The following is a 24,514-nucleotide window of genomic DNA, read 5'->3' on the forward strand; positions in this document are numbered from 1 at the left end:
CTAGTTGTCATGTGAGTGGCTGGTCACATGACCGCCTCTCTGGCAACTGCTGCAGGAGCTTCAGCTATGGGGCTCCGCTCGGGTTTGGGGTTCTTGATGGGGGCAGCGCTGGTGGCGGCAGCTGCGGCGACATGCGGCTACCAGGTAAGGCGGTCTACGTCTGCACGGCTGTTATGAGGAAAGCTAGGGTGTCCCACTAAATTCTGGGTTCTGGCGCCGAAGAATGGAGAAGGCTGTGCTGAAGGTTGAGAGGCGCGGCGGTCTAGGAGGTGCCTATATGGAGAGAGTGGGATTCGTGAGGTCTAAATGAAAAGGGAGGTCGTTCGGTGTGAGGAAACGAAGAGGATCCTCCGTTTAGGCTGCTCAAGAAAAAGATCGTGAAGAATCACTAAAGAATTTTATATGGTATTCTGCAGGAGTGCAGCAGTAGGGATTTATTTAAACCCAGGGTCCTTTTTGTAATCCATTGGGCAGGAAAACTGAGCAAAATTAGCAAGGTGACCTGCTATGAATACGGCTAGGCCATTACTTAACTGAAAAGAGGAAGCCTGGAGGATTCTGTAAAGAAAAACCCTTCGAGAAAGGAAGCACCCTGACTGGGGACTCAAGACTATAGCTCCGTCATTCGTCTTAATTCGTCTGAAATAACTGTAACTACTGTATAACTATGGGACGCAGGTGGCGCTGTGGGTTAAAGCCTCAGCGCCTAGGACTTGCCGATCGAAAGGTCGGCGGTTCGAATCCCTGCGGCGGGGTGCGCTCCCGCTGCTCGGTCCCAGCGCCTGCCAACCTAGCAGTTCGAAAGCACCTCCGGGTGCAAGTAGATAAATAGGGACCGCTTACCAGCGGGAAGGTAAACGGCGTTTCCGTGTGCGGCTCTGGCTCTGGCTCTGGCCAGAGCAGCGATGTCACGCTGGCCACGTGACCCGGAAGTGTCTCCGGACAGCGCTGGCCCCTGGCCTCTTAAGTGAGATGGGCGCACAACCCCAGAGTCTGTCAAGACTGGCCCGTACGGGCAGGGGTACCTTTACCTTTACCTTTACTGTATAACTATTTAGCTCCTACAGCTGCACTCCCTATAAGGATGAGATGAAAGGAGCAAGAGAGCTCCACTCTGTAAATTAGGCACGAGTGGATGGTAAGAGGTAGTTGCTGAGGCCAGAATACTCGTAAAGGAGGAACCTGAGGAAGGGGATGGGTTGTAGTCACGAGAAAATTGTCAGATGCACAAAGGAAATGGGGGTGGGAGGTGTGGCCAAATTGGGAAGATTCAGCTACAGGAGACTCTTTTTGCACTTCCCACACAGTTCAGGTTTTAGTTTTGGTTCAGGGCTGGAGACTAAGAACGCAAGATTTGCCCCACTAGACCACACCAAGGTCTGTCTGTTCCTAATATTAACCACCTATATACTTTTGATGGTCATTCCTGAATATCCAGTATTCTGATGCATCTGAGCATAATTTTATTGAGCTAATTTAGGTGTAGCTGACATTGTGCTTTGCAGATGCTGTTGGGCTACAGTTCCCACCATCACTGACCATTGGTCATGCTGACTGGCACTGATGGAAGTTGGGAGTTCAACACCTTCTGGAGGACACCATGTTTGCTGCCCCTTGATTTATTTTAAAGCTATGCAGGCTAGTGGCTACAATCATATTCAGCGTTGGTTAATTCCTTAGGCAGTGTGACTGAGAACCACCTTCAGCTTTCCACTGCTGTCCCCAAGGTTGTTTGGATGGAATCTGCTAATCCCTTCTGCCTTTCCACAACTGCAAATCTCCCAGAGAGCTGATGATTCTTACTGTGTAAACACTGATGTTTTTGAGATGGGTTGAGAGCGTGGGCAGATTAGGGATTCAAGGCTGAGCACTCTGGAAAGCTGATTCAGTGTTTGTTATTTCCCAATTAGCTATGTCCTTCATGTTTGATTTGCTACCTGACTTCCCTATCTACTTAATGTTGTTCCCTGGGCAACTCTCAGTCTGAATACTGAGCAAACTTAAGTCAAGGTAAAATCTCCATCCTGTCCCTCAGTTCTGGGAAATGGCTTCACTGAAGGTCAAATACTTATGTTTGCACTCCTGATGCTCCTCTGTTAGTAAATTCTGTGCCTACTGGTAGCACAAATGGTCAGCTTCACATAGGCAAGGCACAATAAACTGACATCAAATGCCAGGGTCAGATTGCTCGCGGGGAGCAAGTACTCTTGAAGTAATGAAATCCAGGCAACCTGTGAGACCTATAACACCTGAAAGTGGTAAACTGTTTCTGTTTGCCAGTGCAGCACAGCAGAAACATTCTAACTGTTAATCTGAATGTCCTCACTTTGTGGTTTCTACCCTTGCCTTGAGCAGCATCTTTTGACCCTCCAACCAGAGCTCTGCATTTTACATGGAAGAGAGTTGTGTTAGTGCAAAGATTAGTGCTAGTGCAATGGAGTTTCCCCAAATCTGCTCTGGAGAGTGGGAGAAACGGGGGCAGATTTATGGAGCATGCAAGGCGAAAAACATTCCACCGCACAAGGAAAAATATTAGCTCTGACAGAACATTATACTTAGCTCTACACTGGGTACAACCCTAAACATTTTAGGCATCAGGGTTGTCTCAATCCCAAGCTTTCAATCTTTATTCTGCCTTAAATTTTCATGAATAACCTTTGATTTCTGCTGTGTTACTTTAAGTGCTTCTAATATGTTTTTTGGGAAGTGTTTCTCTTTTTTATCAACTGATTGTATATTTTATCATTAGCTGCCTTCAAGCCTTGTGCTAAAATGTGAGTTAGATTTTTTTTTTAATAAATGAAATCAGTGATAGAACATTGTAGACCTCATTATCTGCTGTTCTGAAATCATCTGAATTGTGCTTCTCTACAAGCAGCAAGGAATTCTGGATCCCAGCTATTGTAAGCAAAGGGTTTATATTTCAGTAGAAAAATTACTGTACCACTGATACTGTATGCAAAATGTTTAGTTACCAATAGTATTAGCCAGTAGTGCTTCCCTATGCTGTAGCTAGCAGGAATTGTTTCTGCCTCCTTCACATTTATACTGAGTTATACTACCTGTTTAGATGACTGTGGCTTTCCTGTGGCAGATTTTGAGATGTTTCCTTGTGTTTATATTATCTCTCCTGACTCAGAAATGCACTCCCTCTTTCTCTTTCTCTTTCTCTCTCTCTCTCTCTCTCTCTCTCTCTCTCTCTCTCTCTTTTAGTCCTGCCCAGTGACAAAGCCTGACATGCTCAATGTCCACCTTATCCCACACACACATGATGATGTGGGCTGGCTGAAGACTGTGGATCAGTATTTCTTTGGAGGTGAGTTGAAACTGTGAAGTAAGCTTGTAAGCGGTCTCACAGCAAGGCCTGGCAAAAGGCTGTAAGTTTCTAGGATCTGTACTTTAGGTTAAACAAGAGCCCTTCTCTGAGTTTAGTGTTGAGTCTATGAAACTTGGCTCTAGGCATAGTAGACCAGGGTGGACATGTTTGGATTACTTTCCCTCCTTGAAACGGGGGATCAGTCCACAGGGCTGGGCTGCCTCGCCTTTTGACTGACTGGACCGTGTTGGGGAATGATGCCCTAGTGGAGCAAAACCTTGTATCTCATTTCTAACAGACAATTGCAACAATCCTTAGTGTTTATATATGCCGTAAAAGGCAGTTTAGATATATTTTCACAAGGTGTGAAAAATGCATGCAGAATTTGTTTAAAGCTCAGTAACCTTTGCAACCGTTCTCTAAGGTGCACACATATTCACTCCATGTTAGAAATGAGGGTTGAGGTGAAGAGATACAGTGGTACCTTGGTTTACTAACTTAATCCGTTCTGGAAGTCCGTTCTTAAGCTGAAACTGTTCTTAAACTGAGGCGCGCTTTCCCTAATGAAGCCTCCCTCCGCCGGTGCCCTTCCACTGTTCGGATTCCATTCTTAGACCAAGGTAAAGTTCGCAAACCAGGACACTACATCCGGTTTTGCAGAGTTCATAAACCAAATAGTTCGTAAACAGGGCTGTTCTTAAACCAAGGTACCACTGTAGTATCTTCTCTTAACCATAGTTCATAGCTGAGGTAAATTTTTAAATCGGGGGTTTCTTGGCCTACATGTCATGCACTTCATCTTTGTGTTAGACCTGCTGGGTCTGAGCTGTAAATTGCTGTTAAAGTATGGAATTATACAGCTTCTCATTTGAACAAGAAGTCCATATGCTGTTTTCCACTGCCTCTGAGAAGAACCCACTGGGAGATAAGCCTTAGTGCTTTCTACGTCAACATCCTGTTCTGAAGGCTGCAGGTTGGTGGGTGGATTTTGCATGTTTCCTTTCAAGGCCAGAACAGTGCCACTGTGGAAATGTCATGAACTCTCTTTCAGCATCTCGCACAATGAAGAGGAGAGTCCCCTAGGGTGGGTTTATACTGTACTGTTTTATGAATTGCAGATATTAGTTGTGACAGCTGTTTGACTGAGGAATGACAGGATATTTGTATGGTGCCACATAATGTGAAGCTCTCTGCTGGGACGTACGGTACATAAATAAAATAAACAAACACAACCATTAAATGGGGAGTTACATAAATGTGACAAAAATATACCACAAACATAAAATTAAAACAAACAAAACAGAGGCCCGGATTATCTCCTAATTTATTTAAATATGAGATTCTGCCCTTGGTTGTCTTCTTCGGGGGGGACGGGACTTTCTCCCATCTAGCCAGTGCCTGGAGACTTTTTGGTCCAGGCATGAGCTATCCGATTCCTCCTCACCTTCTCCCCATCCCATGTCCGTTGCCTTGCAGTCCGTAACGACATTCAGCATGCTGGGGTGCAATACATCTTGGACTCCGTCATCCCGCAGCTACTGGCTGACCCCAGCAAGCGTTTCATCTACGTGGAAGTGGTCTTCTTTGCACGCTGGTGGGGACTGCAGACTGAAGCCATGCGCCAGGCCGTGCGGCAGCTTGTTGCGGAAGGTAAGTGTGATGGGCAGAGTGGGGCCCCTGTCTCCGTTTCCTACCTGGCTTCTCTGTGCGCATAAGGAAGACGGGGAGCTCTTTGCCTCTGGGGGTGGGGGAGCTTTCCTGAGGGAGAGTGGCGAGCAGGGAGCCAACTAGTTACTGTTTTATTTGTTCCATTTGTGAAACGTCTCAGAGAGGTTAACAAGAAAAAAAAATACATAAATGTATGGGTTGCCAAGGCAGCAGAGCAGCTCAAAAGTCTTGCTGCAACTGAGGAAATGAAGTGAGTGGCACTGCTTTCACTTGGCATAACCCAGAGAGCGCTCTTTCTCTGCCCCACATCTGTGCAAAAGCATGCAGATATGGCTTCTCCTGCTCTGCTGATCCTCTCACCCCCTCTCCCATCTGCTGTGGGGCGAAAGCAGTACCCTGCTTTCTCCAGTAGGCTGAGGTGGGAGGGAGCAGGGTAGCAAAAGCCATGAGAGCGGAGCCTCTTTTGCTTATTGAGGGCAATAAAGAGGCAAGAGGATATTCTGGGCTGTGACTGGGCAACCTGGCTTGTTGGACTACAATTCCCATCATGCCTGACCATTAACTAAGCTGCCTGGGACCCAGGTGGTAAGAACACTACCCAGAGGCTGTTTGTGGCAGAGGCCGCCAGTTGCTTTTTCACACCTGTTGGGGCTGGCTGTCACATCTCTGCTTACCTCCCTAAACACCTTTTGCTCTTCTTCAGAGCAACAGTGGAAGGCAGCACAAGTCTTGTCCTGATGGCCTCTCTTTTTTTCCCTCCCTTCCTTGGTAGGGCGCCTGGAATTTGTGAATGGCGGGTGGTGCATGAACGATGAAGCAGCCGTACACTACAACCCAGTCATCGATCAGATGAGCCTCGGCCTCCATTTCCTGAAAGAAACTTTTGGCGAATGTGGCCGGCCCCGTGTGGCCTGGCACATTGATCCTTTTGGGCACAGTCGGGAGCAGGCGTCACTGTTTGCGCAGGTCAGCCTCTGTTCCCAGGATATTCCTATTGCACACAACAGCTACAGGATTGTACTCTGTGTCTCCTCTTCCCGTCGCTAAGGGCTCACCCACTCTCTCTTCTCCTTCCCTCAAGATGGGCTATGATGGTTTCTTTGTGGGCCGCATTGACTACCAGGACAAGGCCCACCGCGAGGCCTTGCGGGAGATGGAGCAGCTGTGGCGTGGAAGTGGAAGCCTGCCTCCCCCTGCTGCTGATCTCTTCACTGGTGAGCAAGGCTGACTTGTCAGACATCTCTTATTCTGATCTGGTGGTCCCCAATGTGGTGCTCATGGGCACCATAGCACCCTAAGACACCACTCTTGGTGCCTGCCAAGCTCCCCTGCCCCTCCCAGGTTTTTTATAACTGGGGCAGGGTTGGTTTGGTGGAAGATTTGTTTGGGTGAGTATATCCTGGCTGTTTTGGGGGAGTGTAACCTGGGGTTTTTTTTGGGTTTTTTGGCTTTGTATTTTTTTTTTGGGTGTGTACAGGTACTTTAAAAGCTGGGAGTGAGGAGGTATTAGTATGAGTACCCTCTGTGAATTGGGTATTTTGTGGTGCTGACAGCAGTTTCATAGATTTCCAAAATATGCCATGAGCCTTCAAAAATTTGGGGATCCCTGCCCTGGCCAACCCACCAGCAAAGCAGCTTAGTGCCTCCTGGGCAGCAAAGTTGTTTCCCCAAGCAATGCAAATGTAAGACTAATCAAATAACCATAGAGAACGGAGTCTTCTTGAGGATCCTCTAATCCAGCCTCTCAGTAATATCGGTCTTGACTATGTCTCAACAATTGGTGCCATGTCTCTCTGTTTCTGTATTAACTGTCTCTTTTCACACTTAGATATTCCCAATTCCAATTCCTCAGTAAAGTGCATTTATCCCAGTACCTCCTGGTAATGCTCTCCTTGTTCTATTCAGTCCCACCCCCCTCTCTCTCTTGGTGGTTCTTCCCCATGATGGCTCTTGGCTTCCTCTTTTGTTGAATGTGGCCTTGTAGGATTCACTCTGCCTTTCTTGTTTACCAAGAACATTCCAGTCAGAAAGCTCCCATTTCTCCCAACTCTCTCTTGGCAGGTGTCCTGCCAAACGGCTACAACCCTCCCATGTCTCTTTGCTGGGATCAGATCTGCTCAGACAACCCCATTGTTGACGATGACAGCGATGAGAACAACGTGGAGAGTATCATGGCATATTTCCTGGGGACGGCGGCGGCTCAGGTTAGAGCAAAGGGGACCAAGGGTTTGCAGTTCTGTCCTCAGTCAGGGGAGGGGAAACAGCAAAGATCTAAGACGACAGGAGACAACCACAGGCCTGACTTGACCCATTAAGCCTTCCCAAGTAGCCTGCCAACCCCTGACTTAATTTTATGGCAGTGCCACCATGAGGGTGGGGAGGGGGAAGGTGAGGATGTGTAACTATTGGACACAAAGTGAGGATGGTGTAACTATTGGACATATGGAAGCCACTGGATGAATACAAACTGATTCCTGTATTGAAACAATACAGGAAAAATATGGTTCATAGGCTTTACTTACTAAACTTCACTCTAAACAACTTTTTAAAATTAAGTTACATTCCTTATTCTGCATATTCCTTATTCTGGTCCTAGCCCTAAAGCATGATAATTTACATTACAAATATCTTGCATCCTGATCTAAAATAGAAGCTCCTTCTCTTCTCCTTTGCAGCCTCCATTAGCCTTGGACTATTTGCTTTACCTTTTATTTGCTGGAGACAAATAGTCTCCAGCAATTCTCTTCAGTAGCTAAGAACAAAGAGGGCACTCCACCCAAGATGGATGCCTACAGATTAGCATATGCCATAGACCTGTAATACAACCCTTTTCTTATGACTGTGAGCTAAACCTCTTGTGACTGAGCTACAAAGATACAGCCCCACTTAATGATTAACCTGTTAGGCAATTCTTCAGCTTCATGGACATTCCCAGCCATGCTTCACAGTGCAGTACAGGCATATTATACATTTCCATTTCCATGTAACTTCCATCTCCAGCGCAGTATTGGGTGGGTGGAGAAGTTTAATCCTCCCAGTCTATCCCAGTGTCATAAAGGGGATGCAGGTATCCCATCCCTCAGCTGAGACACTCTGTGTGTGTGTGTGTGTGTGTGTGTGTGTGTAAAGACAAAGACTGCGGGGTTGTTGTTTTTGTTTTTTTGGTTTTTTTTAGGGTGGCTCCCTTTGCCAACTCTGGTCCCACCTACTCTTTTTAGCCCACTTATCATAGGCACTTTCGGAGGATTGGCAACAGGGCCTTATGCCCCCTAGGTCAAAAAAGCACTCCCCACCTGACGTAAGGCAACCTGTGGGATGGTGTCTCACGAGTGCACAGGATCAGACCATTGATCCGTCTAGCTCAGCACTGTCTGCCCTGACAAGCAGTGGCTCTCCAGGATTTCAGAAAACCCTATCTGGATTTCTGTCCCTGCTGGGGATTGAACCTGGGACCTTCTGAATGCAAAGCAGATGCTCTTCCACTGAGCCACAGCCTTCCCCCACACTGAGCAGCTGAGAGCTGGTGTAGCATAATGGCACAGAGACTGAAGTACAAACTGAGAAGTCTGCAGTCTGAATCTTGCCTCTTCAACTAGGTGGCCTTAGTTCAATCCACTCTCTCTTAGCCTCAGCCTCTCCATCTGCAGTGGTGGAGGAATAATAATACTTTCTCTACAGGGTTGTTTTAAGGATTGCAGCAATATAAATGCACAAGGTGCTTCAAACTCTTTTAAAATATATATATTTATTAAATTTCCACGAATTTCATACAAAATTCTAATACATAACTTTTTTTTTCTTTTATCCGCTTCTCATCCCATTTTTTGTAGGTTTTTTAAAAATTCTATTCTGTTGCCTCAGCCTGTCTTCATTCTTTTATATCATTAACCATAATACAATAATCTCTAATTATTTCTGTTGCCCATAGTTCAAATCCTGCTCACGGATTCATTCTGTTACATTTCTTTAAATAGTTTGAAAAAGGCTTCCATCCGTCCATAAAACACAGTCCTTATTAAGTTCCCTTATTTTAGCTGTTGGCTTTGCTGACTCGGCATGGTCCGTTGCTTCGCTTATCCATGGTGCTTTGAGCTCTTGGAAGCGTTACACAAATGCTGCAGCAAGGCTGTTGTGGAGTCAGGAGACAGGCCAACTCTCCGCATTCTTTCCTTTAGGCAAAACACTATCGCACCAACCACATTGTCATGACAATGGGATCCGACTTCCAGTACGAGAATGCCCTCCTCTGGTACAAGAACATGGACAAGCTCATCAAGCACGTCAATGCAAAGGTATTCCTGGTTTTTATTTGTGCAGTCATATTCTGTTTTCAAAGGCATACCCACCCCTTGACCTTGGTATAGGACAGCACATTCCGTAACCCAAAGGTAAAGGTAAAAGACCCCTGGACGGTTAAGTCAAGTCAAAGGCGACTATGGGGTTGCGGCACTCATCTTGCTTTCAGACCGAGGGAGCTGGCGTTTGTCCACAGACAGCTTTCCGGGTCATGTGGCCAGCATGACTAAACCGCTTCTGGCGCAATAGAACACCGTGACAGAAACCAGAGCGCACAGAAATGCCATTTACCTTCTTGCCACAGCGGTACCTATTTATCTACTTGACTGGCGTGCTTTCGAACTGCTACGTAGGCAGGAGCTCACCCCATTGTGCGGATTCGAACCGGCAACCTTCTGATCGGCAAGCGCAAGAGGCTCAGTGGTTTAGACCACAGCGCCACCCGCATCCCTATAATCTGAGCAGGAGGCCAGCAGGGCATGTGTTTCTCAAGCCAGGTGGTTGCATCTGGCAATAGCCCCTGTGCCTCTGGTGACAAAGGTGGGTCAAACTTTGGACCTGGTCCTTTTGCCAGGGAACCTGTGGCCTTCCAGGTGTAGTTGGCTTTCAACTCCCATCAGCTCCAGCCAGCGTATGGATGGCGGGAGCTAGAAATCCCCATTCCTACCTTAGAGGGAAAGTAGCCTCTACACACAGAGAACAGGTTAAACATAAATTACCGCGGTAGTCAAACGTCACATTGACGCAACCTCAGCCTTGTCTAGGCTGAACTTCAGTGAAAAACAGAGAGGGAAAGCCTCTCTCCTCCTTCCGCCAGTCAGCTCTGGAACTGAGAATGAGCCTCTTTCCTCATTCACATGCCATATTCTGGCAATGCTCACCAGAGAGATATGACTTGAACCGCACTGAAAGAAAGCTAGAGCTGGCATCGTGCCCTGTCTTTGCTGCATAGCCGATACATGCCCTTCCTTTCCTCAGTGAGTGCTTGCCTGTTAATTTCCCTCGCTTCTCTCTTGCAGCAATTGAACGGGAGCCGCATCAATGTCCTCTACTCCACCCCAAGCTGCTACCTGTGGGAGCTCAATAAGGCCAACATATCATGGTGAGAGGGCTGGGTCTGGCTGGCTGGGCCGCCCGTGTTTGCAGCAGGAGCATTTCCTTAGGGGCTGGCCGCCGCCTCCTCTTCCCCAAGCAGGTGCTTAATTCTACCCCTGCGAGATGGCTGCTGAATTCTAGCAAGAGAGGGTGGGTTTCAGCTGCATGAGGGCTGTCTGTTTGATAGGACACAGCATGTAGCTGTCAGAGGCACACCCTCCCCCCTCAAAAAAGAGTGTTCTTTTCTAGAGATTCTTTTTAGGCCAAAACCTCTTTAGTGCCTGTTTCCTACTGTTGAACTGGGAGGGTTCACCTGGCCGCCACACCTGCATCCCTGCCATCTGCTTCCATCTTTTTTGCGTGTTCTGTTGGGTTAAGGCCTTGTTCCCCAAGCAGCTTGATGACTTGAAGGAGTCTCCAGGCTCACCAGGCTGAAGATCTAAAGAGAGAACAAATGCTCACAGAGAGCACAGCCTTCAACAAAAGGGAAGAGGGTCACTGTAGTCCGAAGCAGATTGCTCAGACGGCACAAGCATTTCGCTTCCCTGATGGAGCCATCTGCTCCCTTCTCCCTCGGCATGCTGTTCTGGGGATTCTCCTAACCCCCACCCTCCTCTGAGCCAATTTTCAGGGCTGAGGGGGCGGGGGAGAAGCCCCATTGAGCTAGTGGAAGTTCTTGCAGGGCTGAAACTCATTACGTGAATCCCGCCCATTGATTTTATGTGCAATCTGAATTGCTTAATGAGCTCATTCCATGCCAGTAACCTTCATCGTGTACTTTGGGTACATAGTAAAGTGGGATTATTATTAATATTAATCATCAAAAGCATTTAGTGTTTTACTTGTCTAGGCTTGTAAAGGTTAGCTACTTCCATATTAAAAGATGGAATACAGGGGCTGATAGGCACACAGTCAGTCAGTGAATCCCTGGCAGAAAATGGATTTGGCCTTGGGATGCCTCTCTCCATGTCTTCACATCCTGGGCTGACCACTTGCCGCCTCCTGCTCGCAGGCTCCATTTGAGGTGCAGGGGAGGGTGATATGCCATACACAAGTGTAGATCTTGGCTGAAATGAAATCTGCGTTGGGCAGGACTGTGAAATACGACGACTTCTTCCCATATGCTGACGGTCCTCACCAGTTCTGGACAGGCTACTTCACCAGCCGCCCGGCTTTGAAACGCTACGAGCGGCTCAGCAATAACTTCCTGCAGGTCAGTGCTCAATTGCGGGGGGGGGCGGGGGAGAATACAAAAAAGGGAGTATTTTCCTCCCACAAGATACGAAGGGGAAAGGCAAAGAACCAGAACTCCTGGGTCCTGGTCCTGCTGCCATCAGTGACTCCTTAGGCTCAGGACATACCCGACAGGCGAGCATTTCTCATTCCTCTGATGCTGTTTCTTTACTTTTGCAGGTCTGCAACCAGCTCGAAGTGTTGGCTGGCACACAAGCAAATGTGGGGCCTTATGGCAATGCCAGCAGTTCTGTGCTGCGTAGGTGAAATCGTGAGGGTTTCGGCGGGGTGGGTTCATCCTGATATTACAGCTAAGAGCCAGGAAACAGCAGTAGCTCCCATGGTGGCTATCAGAGGGTCTCAGCCGGGATCTGGTCTAAATTCTGAATTAACTTGGAGAACGTGATGATTATTTGTGATTACCTGGCCTTCAGCCTAAGATCCCAGGGCAGTTTACAACAATAAAGCATAATATTACAAGTTTAAAGCAATGTACAATGACAAAAATAAGGGGAGTCATAAAAGTATACACTTGCAGGTGTCAAAAGCCTGTGGGCAGTGGTGTCTGTATTGGAGAGCCAGTGAGTTGGGGTGGCCACTGTCTGCACATGTGAGCCAGCCTATCGGGGTCCCATCCCAGTGTCACGTGACACGCTCCTCTTTTTCTTGCAGGTCAGGCCATGGGAGTTGCCCAGCACCACGATGCAGTGACTGGCACAGCAAAGCAGCATGTGACCAATGACTACGCCAAACAGTTGTCTACCGGCTGGGATGCCTGTGAGGTGTGTGCTTTGAACCAAGAAAGCAGCCGCCTGATGTGTCTCACATTCAGATGTATGTGAGTGTAACTCAGTGAAAAGGTGGAGGGCAGCCCTGGCTCCTCAGTCCTCTGCTCTCCCTCCAAGATGTTTGCTGATGCCTTTCCTAGACCTGTATTTATTTATCTGGCTCTTGCTTATGCGATGTTCTCTTCGCTGCCCTGGACTTCTTTTGGGTGGAAGGGTGTATACAAATAAATAAATGCACGAAGTTGCTCTGTTTTCAGGACTTGGTTATGTTTCCGCACCTTTGCACAGGTGACGAGAGTGGTTAACCTATAGCTACCGTTTTCTCTGGCCTTGCAGGTTGTGGTCAGCAATGCCCTCACCAGTATCGTTGGAAGCAAAGAGAACTTCATCTATTGCACCTATCTTAACATCAGTGTCTGCCTGCTGACTGAAGTTGCCTCTACTGTAAGGGACCATCATTTCTGTCTAGTCCCTTATCCCAGTGGACACTTGAAATCTGTAACTTCCCTCTTTACCTCCAAACATCAAGGGTTGTGCCTTGGCATTCGGGGGGACCTTCCAACACTGTCTCAGTCGGCTGGGCTCCTCTTGGCAGTCATTTATTCCTTCCCTAACATGTTGCTCTCTGCCCTTGCAGTTCATGGTGATCGTCTATAACCCTCTGGCCCGCCCTGTGGGATGGAACGTCCGGCTGCCAGTGAATGGAAGCCATTACTCCGTTTTAAATCCTAGTGGCCAGGCTGTTCTGAATGAGGTAGGAAGCAAACAGCCCCTGTTTCCCCTATTGCTGGGGATGCTTGAGGGGTAGATAGAATTGAAATTGGCACTGTTTTCCTCACTGGGGCTGCCCAGTAATGAAACATTTGGTGGGGTGGCCAACGTCAGCCAAAGCTCTTGCCAACTTCTCAATCCTCCCCCTGCTGCAAAAATGCATCAGTGCTTGTCCACTATCTTAGTGCTTCTCTACTCAATGGCCATGAAACTGATGTCCCATGTTGTATGGATTATCACAACACCAAACTCCCCTGAGTTCTTCAAGAAAAGAGTATCCCTTCCAGGTGCTCTGCTGTGTGGAATGGAGAACTGTGCAAACTTCCTTTCCAGGTCATTCCCGTCTCGAATTTCACCCGTGCTGTTCGGCATGATCGGGGCGATGCTGTCAATGAGTTGGTGTTCCAGGCATCTGCCCCACCGCTGGGCTACACCACTTACTCGGTCTCTAGGCTGCCCGGCAAGGAGCCAGCGCGATCCAGACTGCTGAAGAGGTTGCCCCACCAACCTGGAGCAGACCAACTTTCTTGGTCAATCCAGAATGAGGTATTCACCAATCTCACCCTGACATTTGGCTTGGGTCTGCTTTGGTCTTCCTGGCCTGGTCTTGCATGCTCTTTTCCCATGAGGCACAAGCCTTTCTTCGAAAACTTGCAAAGGGCAATTTCTTTTTCTCAAGGAACATTGTATTATAAATTTGAGCAACAGAGAAAGCAGAGATTCCCACCCCTGATTCCTACCAACAGTAAGTGGTATTCAGCTAAGAGTTGGCCCATTGTAATTCATGGATGTGACTAAGTTAGGTTAATTAACTTCAGTGGGTCGGTCTATCCTGAGCAAAACTTGGTTGAATACTACCCAATATCTGGATTTTCAGTTCTCCATTCCCAAATGTCCATTTTGGTGTAAACTTTAGACTATTCTTTACAAAAGTGTTACCAGACCCCTGAAATCGGGGACAAACTATGAGTTCAATCTGTAGAAAGAAGTACCGTATTTTTCGCACCATAGGACGCACTTTTTTCCCTCCAAAAATGAAGGGGAAATGTGTGTGCGTCCTATGGTGCGAATGCAGGCTTTCGCTGAAGCTGGAGAGCGAGAGGGGTCGGTGCGCACCGACCCCTCTCGCTCTCCAGGCTTCAGGAGAGCCCCACCGCCAGCCCCACAAGCTCGGGGGACAGCGGGGAGGCGGAACGCCGCCATCCCGCTGTCCCCCGACTTGGTTAGAAGGCTGGCAGGGGGAGAAGCCTGCTCCTCCCCGTCGCCAGCCCCGCAAACTCGGGGGACAGCGGGAGAGGCGCAGCGCGCCCTCCCGCTGTCTCCCGACATGGTTTGGAGGCTGGCGGAGGGCTTCCTCCTCCCCCAGCCCCGCAAGCTCCCAGAGCGATGCCAAAGCTGCGCGCAGCTTCGGCATGGCTCTGGGTCCCGTTCTGGGGGAGGGGGAAGCTCTGGCGTCCCCCGCCCCGCGTCTCCAGCCGGGAGAGGGTCGCGGGGGGCTGCTTTAGCCCCGCACGCGCTCTCCCAGCTGGAGAGGTGACGCGCACCTATGGCAGGAGCCTCCATAGGCGCGCGTCAGCTCTCCAGCCGTCAGAGCACGCGCGGGGCTAAAGCAGCCCCCCGCGACCCTCTCCCGGCTGGAGAGGTGACGCGCGCCTATGGCCGCTGCTCCCTGACCTGCTCTTTGGGGCTGGTGGTGGGCTTCCCCCACCAGCCCCAAAGAGCAGGTCGAAAGGAACCTGAAGCCTGGAGAGCGAGAGGGGTCGGTGCGCACCGACCCCTCTCGCTCTCCAGGCTTCCAAGGTAGCCGCCTGAACGCACCTTAAACGGCACCTTGTTTTAGAGCGGGAAAACAAAAGGGGGGAAATTCTCCCACTCTCTGCTCAGCGCTTCCTGCCGCTTCACTGAAGGGGCACTGGGCAGAGAGCAGAAGAATTTTTTCCCCTTGTTCTCCCCCCTCTAAAACAAGGTGCGTCCTATTGTCCGGTGCGTCCTATGGTGCGAAAAATACGGTATAACCCAAATCTATGAACTAAGACCAGTTCAGGAACAAAACAAGCTTTCTTGAGAAGTCATCTTCCTTGGAGACATTCGAGAAAAGCACTGAAAAGAAATCCATCAGAGGCTGCTCCCTTGTTTATGACGTGGGTAGAATGAGATGACCACATGATACACTTTTTCCTACTTTAAAACTTTTGTAGGGATCTGTTTCTTGAAATTAGACTTCCCTGGAATGACATCACATCTTTTCATGCACATCCAGACTAAGAATCTTTTCCAGATTGCATCTCCTACATCAATTTTTTTCCTTTTCTCGTTCCCTCCCCCTCCTCCTCCTCCTTTCCCAGCATCTACGAGTTCTGGTTGACCCCAAAACAGGACTCCTGAAGGAGATTCAGAACCTGGATAAGAACATCTCCTTGCCAGTGTCTCAGAACTTTTTCTGGTGAGTTGTCTTCTGCTTCGAAAGGGAGCAGCTTTGGGAAGCAGTGTCGAAGGGAGCTCTCTACCTGGACTTCCTGGCTGCGAGCTGGACTCTTGCCCCTGTGGAAGGTGGATATTAAAGATGGGCTGGCTGTCTTTATACTTTCCTGCCTGAATTATTGGCAGTAGTTGGTGGGGAACTTGTTATAGCTGCACCATCAGTTCTGTCCATTGGCTGACTTCTTCAGGTACAATGCCAGCGCTGGGAATGAAGAGAATTCCCAGGCCTCTGGGGCCTACATCTTCCGCCCAGACACCTCTCAGGCCTTCCCCATTGCCAAGGGAGCCCAGGTGCACCATGTGAAGGTAGGAAAAACCAGCAGAAGACGGAACAAATACTGGCTGAGGGATGATCATAAGCCTAGAAGGGCTGCTAGCCTGTCCAGGGAACTGACCCCAGTCACCAAGGGCCTGAAGAGCTTTGGATAGAAAGATGGTGGCTACATCCAAGCTGGCTCTCTTAAGTGGTCTGTACCCTAAATCCCACGTTCATTAACAGTGAATCCCACAACCAGAGCATCCTGAATGTCTCGTATGGCTTTGCTGGGCATTTCTGCATAGTTTGGGCTGCAGAAACAGTGTTGCCTTGCCACTGAATGCTCAGTGTTTCACTGTGGCCTAAAGAGACAGAAGAGAATTGAAGTTGCAGCGTGGAGCACAGGAGATGAGAAAGTTATGGCAGTATAGGAGAGAATGAGGAAGAGATTGGAAGCTGTCACAGCTCCCAGCCCCGTTTTCATGGATGTTTTGTCATGTATGTTGCTTTTCAGTCTTCATGTTTTACCATCCACAACCAGAATTTTTTTGTGTAATTATTCTGCAACAAATACTGGTTCCATTTTAATTTCTGTGGTGGCCAAACTGCAGTTGCAAGGGCTTGGTAGTGAAAACAGGCTTTGTTCCTCCTTGGATTTCTGCTGGTGGCTCTTGAGTGATTGGGGAAGGCGGATTCTGCTGCCAGACCCGAAGAGCAGAAGCATCTAATATGTACAGCAGGAGTGGCTAACCATTTCCAGGCCAAGGGCCACATTGACTCTTGGACAGCCCACCAGGGGCCAAAGTGGGGAAGGCAAGATCTGCTGTTCTCAAGGCTGATACCCAGAAGACTTTTCCCATCAGCTAGTCTACATTATTTAAAATAAGTTTATCATTGCCAGGGTTTTGTGCGGGGAAGGGGGAAGCTGCATGTTAGCCTCCTGGCTTATAGTTCTTGCCTATGAAATTTCAAGCCTAAAGTTTCTCATGCATGTGTGGCAATAGAGTGCCCTGGGCTACTTTGGCTACCACTTTTATATGCCCCAAACCCAACCTCTGAAATTCCCTCCCTCCTTCCCGCCCCCTTGTGCGCACACAGTTTCCTCAACGCCATCTGTGCCACTTTTTATCAATAGAAGGGGCTGCATATCAATGCCAGGCAAATTAAAAATAAAACCTGCATGTGTCTCTTATCTGGCAGACCCAAGTGGTGGAGGAGCTGTACCAGAACTTCTCTGCCTGGTGCTCCCAGGTGGTGCGACTCTACGCCGGGCAGCCCTACGTTGAGCTGGAATGGACGGTGGGGCCCATCCCTATCCAGTGAGTGTTAGGAAGCTGGGGGCGGGGGTGGGGCCTTCCCCTTGTCTTCAGAGTACATCTCTGACCTCCGGGTTGTCCCACAGTGACGGTCTTGGCAAGGAGATCATCAGCCGCTTCGAGACAGACCTGCAGACCGCTGGCCGCTTCTACACAGACTCCAACGGCCGTGAGATCCTAGAGAGAAGGTACTGGCGGGAGCAGCAGGCAAAGTAAAGCCTTTGTGTCTTGGGACTGTCCCTCCATAGCCTGGACAGGAGCAGAAGCTGCTAAGAACGAAGCTGTTCTTTCTCCATCTTGACTCTTCCTCTCCCCCATCTCCCAACAGATGTGTAATGGGGAGGGTAATACTAGATTATTGTAAGAAATTCTAAGACAATAGACATGCACTTAAGGAAGAAGTGTCTTAACGTAGTTGCTGCTGCCAGCCCCTTGGGGTCCATTTTGCTCTGCCTCTACCCTTCCATGTTTTGTTTTTCCATCCTCATTCACAATATCTGGCTGGGTGTGTCTGGGTTCCTAACTGGCTGAGGAAAGGCAGGAGGTTGATATTCCCCTTTCTCTTCTCTCTCTGCTCACCCTGGTGCAGGCGCAACTACAGGGCCACGTGGAACCTGAGCCAGACAGAGCCTGTGGCCGGCAACTACTACCCTGTCAACAGCCGTATCTACATCAAGGTAATGGCACCCCTTGCGCACTGTGACGGGCCCACCTGCAGGTCTACCAACCCGCACAGCGTAATTGTGGGAAATATAGGGACAGGTGCTCCTCTGTTTCCAGTGAAGGTTTGGGGCAAAGGTGGAGGGAGGGGGCTGTGGGTTGTGTTCAAGTGTGGTGGAAATGGGGGCTGAGAGAAAGGGCACACTTGCCCTGCCCTCCTGTAGCACCTAGCAAGCAGTGTGGCAGGAGGCTTTCTTAGTGTACACATGCATGCAGCTCTGTCCTCTTGCTTTCTCTTTAATCGCTCCAGGACCAGAAGGTGCAGCTGACGGTGCTGACGGACCGCTCGCAGGGAGGCAGCAGCGTCTTTGACGGCTCTATTGAGCTCATGGTGAGCGCAGCAGGACTTCCAAGTAGGAAGAAGGGCAAACTGCCTCAGTGTCAGGCCCAGGAAGAGAAGGAACCACGGTCAAGTAGAGAGGCCCTCATAGGCTGGGTGACTGTGGGCAGCCAGAGAAAGCAGAGAGCTACCCAGTCAGGAGTCACTGAGGATGTGCAACTTTCACATTTCCTTCTGGGCAAGCTTTTGAAGTCTCCATGCCAGTGGTGGCGGGGCCAGAGGCCAAAGTGGGTGGAGTAACAAACGCAAATGCTACCTTTGTGCAGTTGGCTTGTTATACCTCTGCATCCTGTATCCAGACAGGAAGGAGGCCTTGTCAGATGCAGTCCAGCCAGGCAAACACACTCGGGCTGCAAAGCTGGGGCAGGGAGGGATAGGGTCTGACAGTGGCGTAGCGTGGGTTGTCAGCACCCGGGGCAAGGCAAGTAATTTGCGCCCCCAACCCATGGATCTGCGCCCCCTAACCCTAACCCCCAGATGTTGCGCCCGGTGCGGCTGGCCCCCCCCCCTGCACCCCCCACGCTACGCCACTGGGGTCTGAGGTGGGGAGACCTGAGGGTGGGGTGGCCCTACATTCAGCCCCTGACCCTGATGTTGCCCACCCTGCCTTAAATAATAGCAAGGCCAAAGCTTATACTGGTGACTCCAGTGAAGGAATTGCTGGTTCTTCAGCATCCTAGAGTGGCAAGCCCACTTTGTAGCACCAGGCCCTGTCAGCTGCAAGGCAAGCAGACCAGCCGGACCTGCGCTACTTCTCCCAACTTGCATCTCCTCTCCCCCTTTCCTCCATCATGGTCTTCAGGTACATCGACGGCTGCTGCATGATGATAGCCGGGGCGTAGGGGAGCCACTGCTGGAACCTGGCGACTTCCACCATGGGCTGGTGGTGAGGGGTCGCCACCTCATCCTCTTGGACACAGCAGAGTCGTCAGCCGAGCAGCACCGCCTGTGGGCCCAGCAGGAGTTCATGGCACCACAGCTGGTGTTGGCCCCTGGCCAGGGGCCTCCATACCAGCCTGGCCAGGACAACGTGAAGGAGGTGAGGGAACTGTTGGGAAAGCAATGTAGTCAGTCGGCTGTGGCTGCCAGTTGCACGCACTCAAGGCCTTTGCATGTGCAGCTCTGTGGGCGAGCTCATGCTTGGCATGCAAAATGGTCCCACCTTTGGCTAAAGAGGGCAGAGCTTGGAGTGGTCTCTGTCCCAGCCTTTGGAAAGGTGCTCTCATTCAAAGTCAATCTGTTGATGCTCACCTTTAAAGCCTTAAACAACCTCGGTCCAGTATACCTGAAGGAGCGTCTCCGCCCCCATCATTCTGCCCGGACACTGAGGTCTAGCTCCAAGGGCTTTCCAGCAGTTCCCTCATTGCAAGAAGCCAAGTTACAGGGAACGAGGCAGAGGGCCTTCTCAGTAGTGGCGCCCGCCCTGTGGAACGCCCTCCCACCAGATGTCAAAGAGAAGAACAACTACCAGACTTTTAGAAGACTTCTGAAGGCAGCCCTCTTTAGGGAAACTTTTAATGTTTAACAGACTACTGTATTTTAATACTTTGTTGGAAGCCGCCCAAAGTGGCTGGGGAAACCCAGCCAGATGGGGGGGTATAAATAATTTTATTATTATTATTATTATTATTATTATTATTATTATTATTACTATTACTATTATTATGGTACTAGGCTAGATAACCCATGACTCTCCAAACAAGGCAGATTCCCATATTGCTCTATAGTCTGAGCCCAGAATATCTTGGGCAACACATTTCTTTGTATAAATCACATCCCACCCACTAGTCCACATAACTTTCTTAGGAAATGATGTGATCCAAAAAGAACAATTCATTGGCAGGTGGGGACACAGATGTTGTATTCTTAGAATGTGTTTCTTATTCTTGAGCCCCTTATCTTTTACTGACTTTCACAACGTATGTGTCTCACTTTTTTCTTACTTTATTGCTTTGGAGTGTTTTTAAGCCAACTCTTTGAAATGGCTGATCAGTAAAGTAAAAGCTAGTGAATCTCAGCTCCGTTTTAATCTGGTGGTGTCATATTATGATGCTTGTCTGATTGACTCTCTCCTTCCCCAATCCCAGTTCTCTGCTCTGCACCAGGCTCTCCCTTCAAATGTCCACTTGCTCACACTGGCCCAATGGGAGCCCGACTCCGTTCTCATCCGTCTGGAGCACCAGTTTGAAAGGGGGGAGAGCGTCAATGGCTCCATTCCTGCTGTTGTTAACTTGCTGGTAGGTCTCTTTTGTAATATTCTTCACATTCCTTTACAAGAAAGCCTATGAGGCATGCCAGCATTTATTTCTTTGTCTTGCAGATGAGGGAAGGAAGCTCACAATGAGTGACTTACTGGAGACACTCTAGTGAATGTATTGGCTGAGCTGAGATTTAAACCAGGGTCCCCCCCGTCTCATTTTCTTCACTACTATGTTAGCTCTTAGAAACTCTGCCCTGTTCTCAGAAGTAGGATATTCAAGATAGGGAGAAAAGAATGCTAGTCTGTGTTAGTTAATCCACAGTTAAAGGGCTTTACTCTCTTGGGTGTGTTGCAGCTTCCAAAACCACCTTAAAAGGTTGGGAGAACTTCCAAAGTAGTGAGTTTAAGACGTATAGCACTGGGCTATAACTTCAACTAGCAGCATGATATGGGATCTCTTTGAGTTGTCACCATACCCTGTATGGCTTTTCTCTCCACACCCTAGAATTTGTTCTCATCTTTCAACATCATCACTGTGCAAGAGATGAACTTGGCTGCTAACCAGAAGCTGGAAGACGTGAACAGGCTTATCTGGCAGCCAGCTGAAGGTAAATCTTCAACTCAATGTGGCTACTGTGACAGACTTGATGGGCCATATCTGTTGCTATAAGAGGAAGATGGCCAGTGGTGACCAAAAACCCCACAAATCACTGGGCAATACCCTCTGCTAGAGCCATTGAAACCAAGTTACTTAAGTCAAATCCATAGACTACGCATGCGACCAAGGTGGCTCACTGCTCTAAACTACAGTAGCAGAGAACCCATCTTCCTCTGAGGTACAACCCTTCACACCAACTATAATAATATGTCTGTGCTTACAGCACTAAACTGCTTTGATCCTTGTGTCCTAAGCAGCAGAGGTGTTCATAATGACAACAGTTCATACGTGTAAGTATGCTATTGTGAAAAAAACAGCCTTTGGTCAAGCCAGTCCATTACACCTCTGGAACAGGGTGAATTTTGTACCATCCTGCTCATGTGACTATCAATTACCGTATTTTTCCCACCATAGGACACACCGGACCATAGGGCGCACCCAGTTTTTAGGGGTGGAAATTAAGAGGGGAAAAAAATCCCCCAGCCCCAAAGAGCAGCATACAGGCTGCGCACAACCTCTCCCTGCCGGATGGATCCCGCTCGCTGTTTTGGCTTCCCGGATGGATCCCGCTCGCTGTTTTGGTTTCCCCTTTAGCCCCGTGCAGCCTCTCCTTGCCAGGAGAGGCTGCCTGGGGCTAAAGAATCCATAGCCCCGTGCAGCCTCTCCTTGCCGGAGGGGTTGCGCGCAGCTATGGAGCAAGCCAAGGGAGCGGGCGGGATGGATCCCGCTCGCTGTTTTGGCTTCCCCTGTAGCCCCGTGCAGCCTCTCCTTGCCGGGAGACGCTGCGCAGGGCTTTCCTGGCTTTCCTGGGAGGTGGGGGGATTCCCTCACCTCTCCCAAAAGCCCGCAGAACCGCGCAACCCCTTTAAAGAGATTGCGGCTTCTCCTGGCTTTTCTGGGAGGCGGGAGAAGGGACTGATGCGGCCAGTCAGTCCCTTCTCCCTCCTGTGGAAAAGCCCGCAAGAGCGCATGGAGCTTGTGTGCGGCCCTTGGGGGCTTTTCCCGCCTGCCTCCCCCCTGCATTCACTCCATAGGACGCACACACATTTTCCCTTGCTTTTTAGGAGGGAAAAAGTGCGTCCTATGGTGCGAAAAATACGGTATATAGATAAAGGACCCCTGGACGGTTAAGTCCAAAGGCGGCTATAGGGTCATGTGGCCAGCATGACTAGACCACTTCTGGTGCAACAGAACACCATGATGGAACCCAGAACGCACAGAGTGGGTGGTGCTGTGGTTTAAACCACGGCACCTCTTGGGCTTGCTGATCGGAAGGTCGGCAGTTTGAATCCCCGCAACGGAGTGAGCTCCTGTTGCTCTGTCACAACTTCTGCCAACCTAGCAGTTCAAAAGCACATCAGTGCAAGTAGATAAATAGGTACCGCTGTGGTTAGAAGGTAAATGGCATTTCTGTGCACTCTGGCTTCTGTCAGTGTTCTGTTGCGCCAAAAGCGGTTTAGTCATGCTGGCCACATGACCCGGAAAGCTGTCTGTGGACAAACGCTGGCTCCCTCGGCCTGAAGTGAGATGAGCACTGCAACCCTATAGTCACCTTTTACTGGACTTAACCGTCCAGGGGTCCTTTACCTAATTATATAACTGTCCCCAAAGCTGCATAAGATCCCAGAATTCCCTGAGTGTCTCATATAGATAACCATGCATCACTGAAACAGTTTAGACCAAACTTACTGTGCAGTGGTTGCTTCTAATGTTGTCAGATTCTGATTCTGGGTGTGTGAATAAGAGGCAAAGAGCCTTTCAGAACAGTCTCCCCAAGGCAGAGGGGCTCAGTCCTGTTTTTCCCCCTTCCACTGACACTTAATATTAGGCAGCTTCCTATGGGATTTCAAGTCTGACCAGAGGCTCATCTGCCTCATTACTGTCTACACTAGGGGTCGGCAACCTAAGGCCCATGGGCCACAAGCAGCCCATGGGGGTTGTTTAACCAGCCCATGAGCTGCCCCCTCGGCGAATCCCCACATGCTGCGCTAAACCAGCGCAGCATGGAGACTTGCTTTCGCAGCGCCAGAAATCGCAGGGGCGTGTGCGCAATCCGGACCATGGAAGGATCTCCGCTGGAGTGAACCGGCCCAGGCAAGGTAAACCTTGGCAATCCCTGGTCTACACTGCCTACCAGCAGCTCTCCGGAGCTCCAAGCAGCAACCTTTACTGGTTTTACCTGGAGATGTGAGGAGTTGTACTGGGGCAAAGCAGATGCTCTCCCAGTGACCTATGGCCTTTCCTATTAGATTCCTATTAGTTATTCCTGACATGTATTCCTGCTGTAGCCTACATGAAGATAGGGAGCTACTAGGTGAGGCAGAAGGTGTATGCCCTGTTTTCCACCAGCACTGTTGCAGGGATCTGTCCTTCCCTCTGTTACAAGATTGACTACCCTTGCCAGTTAGCTGGTAATCATCTGCCTGTAACTCACAGGCTTTCCACTAAATGCTTGCAATTGACTCCCAGAGGCAAGGGACTTGAAGCCACAGGATCATGTATGCAAGCTAAGGCCAATTGCATTTATTAGCTGACCAAAGATACTTGTGCCATTGCTATTCTACTTCATTAGATGCACAATTAGTCCTAGTGTTTCTTTCCAAAAGCACCTTGTTGACAAAGGACTGGGGTTCCAATATTGTCTTTCCTAAATTTCTATCCACAGGAGCAGCAAAACAGCAGTCCAGAAGCAGGCTGGACCCAACACACATTGCACTGCAACCCATGGAGATCCGGACATTCCTGGCTCGTATTCAGCACAAAACAAGGCTTGGCAGAGAGATCTGAGCAGAGGGATTAATGTTCCACCTCTTATTCCGTCCAAATGGAGTTGTGTCAAGCAAGGGCAGAACACTGGAGCTCTTGACAGGGCCTTTTCAATGGAGATGAAATGATTTCTCTCCAAGCCAAGACATTCTTGTGAAGAGAGGATTCTTTTAGGCTGCTAAAAGGCAGTAGAATCAGCTTCTGTGAACTTGTGCAATGATTTTGGTAAATAAGGGATCACTGTAAAATGCCTTTATACTCCCTTTTCCTCCACACCTGCACACCAAAGAAACTTGGATCATTTTCAGCGGAGGGTGTGGAGTTGGTGGAGTACTTGGGCTACCGTAAGTGCAATCATTACCTTTTCAATAAACCACTTAAAAACACGCTGCAACATTCTGTTTTTAGACCCCAGTCTAGCATCTAAGTATGCAATAAGAGGGCGAAACAGGCAGTTTTGTTTCTTTTAACATACCATCTTTCTAGGGCTTCAGACAGAGAGGTCTTTCCCAGCCCAGTCTGGCAGAGCCAGGAATTGTTGCAGCATGCAAAGGATTTGGCTTTACCCTGACTCATTATTGCACATGCCATTGGGCTGGAGCCTGTGGTG

At 49.3% G+C, this 24,514-nt stretch overlaps 1 protein-coding gene across 1 annotated transcript; it reads left to right on the forward strand.

Moving 5' to 3' along the window:
• On the forward strand, nucleotides 1-24,290 carry MAN2B1 (mannosidase alpha class 2B member 1). Its single transcript, XM_079966513.1, has 24 exons — nucleotides 1-144; nucleotides 3,214-3,316; nucleotides 4,793-4,966; nucleotides 5,757-5,950; nucleotides 6,066-6,198; nucleotides 7,046-7,188; nucleotides 9,160-9,276; nucleotides 10,300-10,382; nucleotides 11,468-11,588; nucleotides 11,789-11,867; nucleotides 12,281-12,390; nucleotides 12,733-12,840; nucleotides 13,034-13,150; nucleotides 13,501-13,713; nucleotides 15,513-15,610; nucleotides 15,837-15,954; nucleotides 17,105-17,223; nucleotides 17,307-17,408; nucleotides 17,810-17,897; nucleotides 18,191-18,271; nucleotides 19,083-19,319; nucleotides 20,368-20,517; nucleotides 20,986-21,088; nucleotides 23,804-24,290. The coding sequence occupies exons 1-24, from the start codon at nucleotides 28-30 to the stop codon at nucleotides 23,923-23,925; spliced, it is 3,030 nt and encodes a 1,009-aa protein (XP_079822639.1). The 5' UTR covers nucleotides 1-27; the 3' UTR covers nucleotides 23,926-24,290.
• Nucleotides 24,291-24,514: the final 224 nt, after the last annotated feature.

The sequence above is a fragment of the Podarcis cretensis genome, assembly GCF_951804945.1.
Source record: "Podarcis cretensis genome assembly, chromosome: 2".
NCBI classification, from domain to species: Eukaryota; Metazoa; Chordata; class Lepidosauria; order Squamata; family Lacertidae; genus Podarcis; species Podarcis cretensis.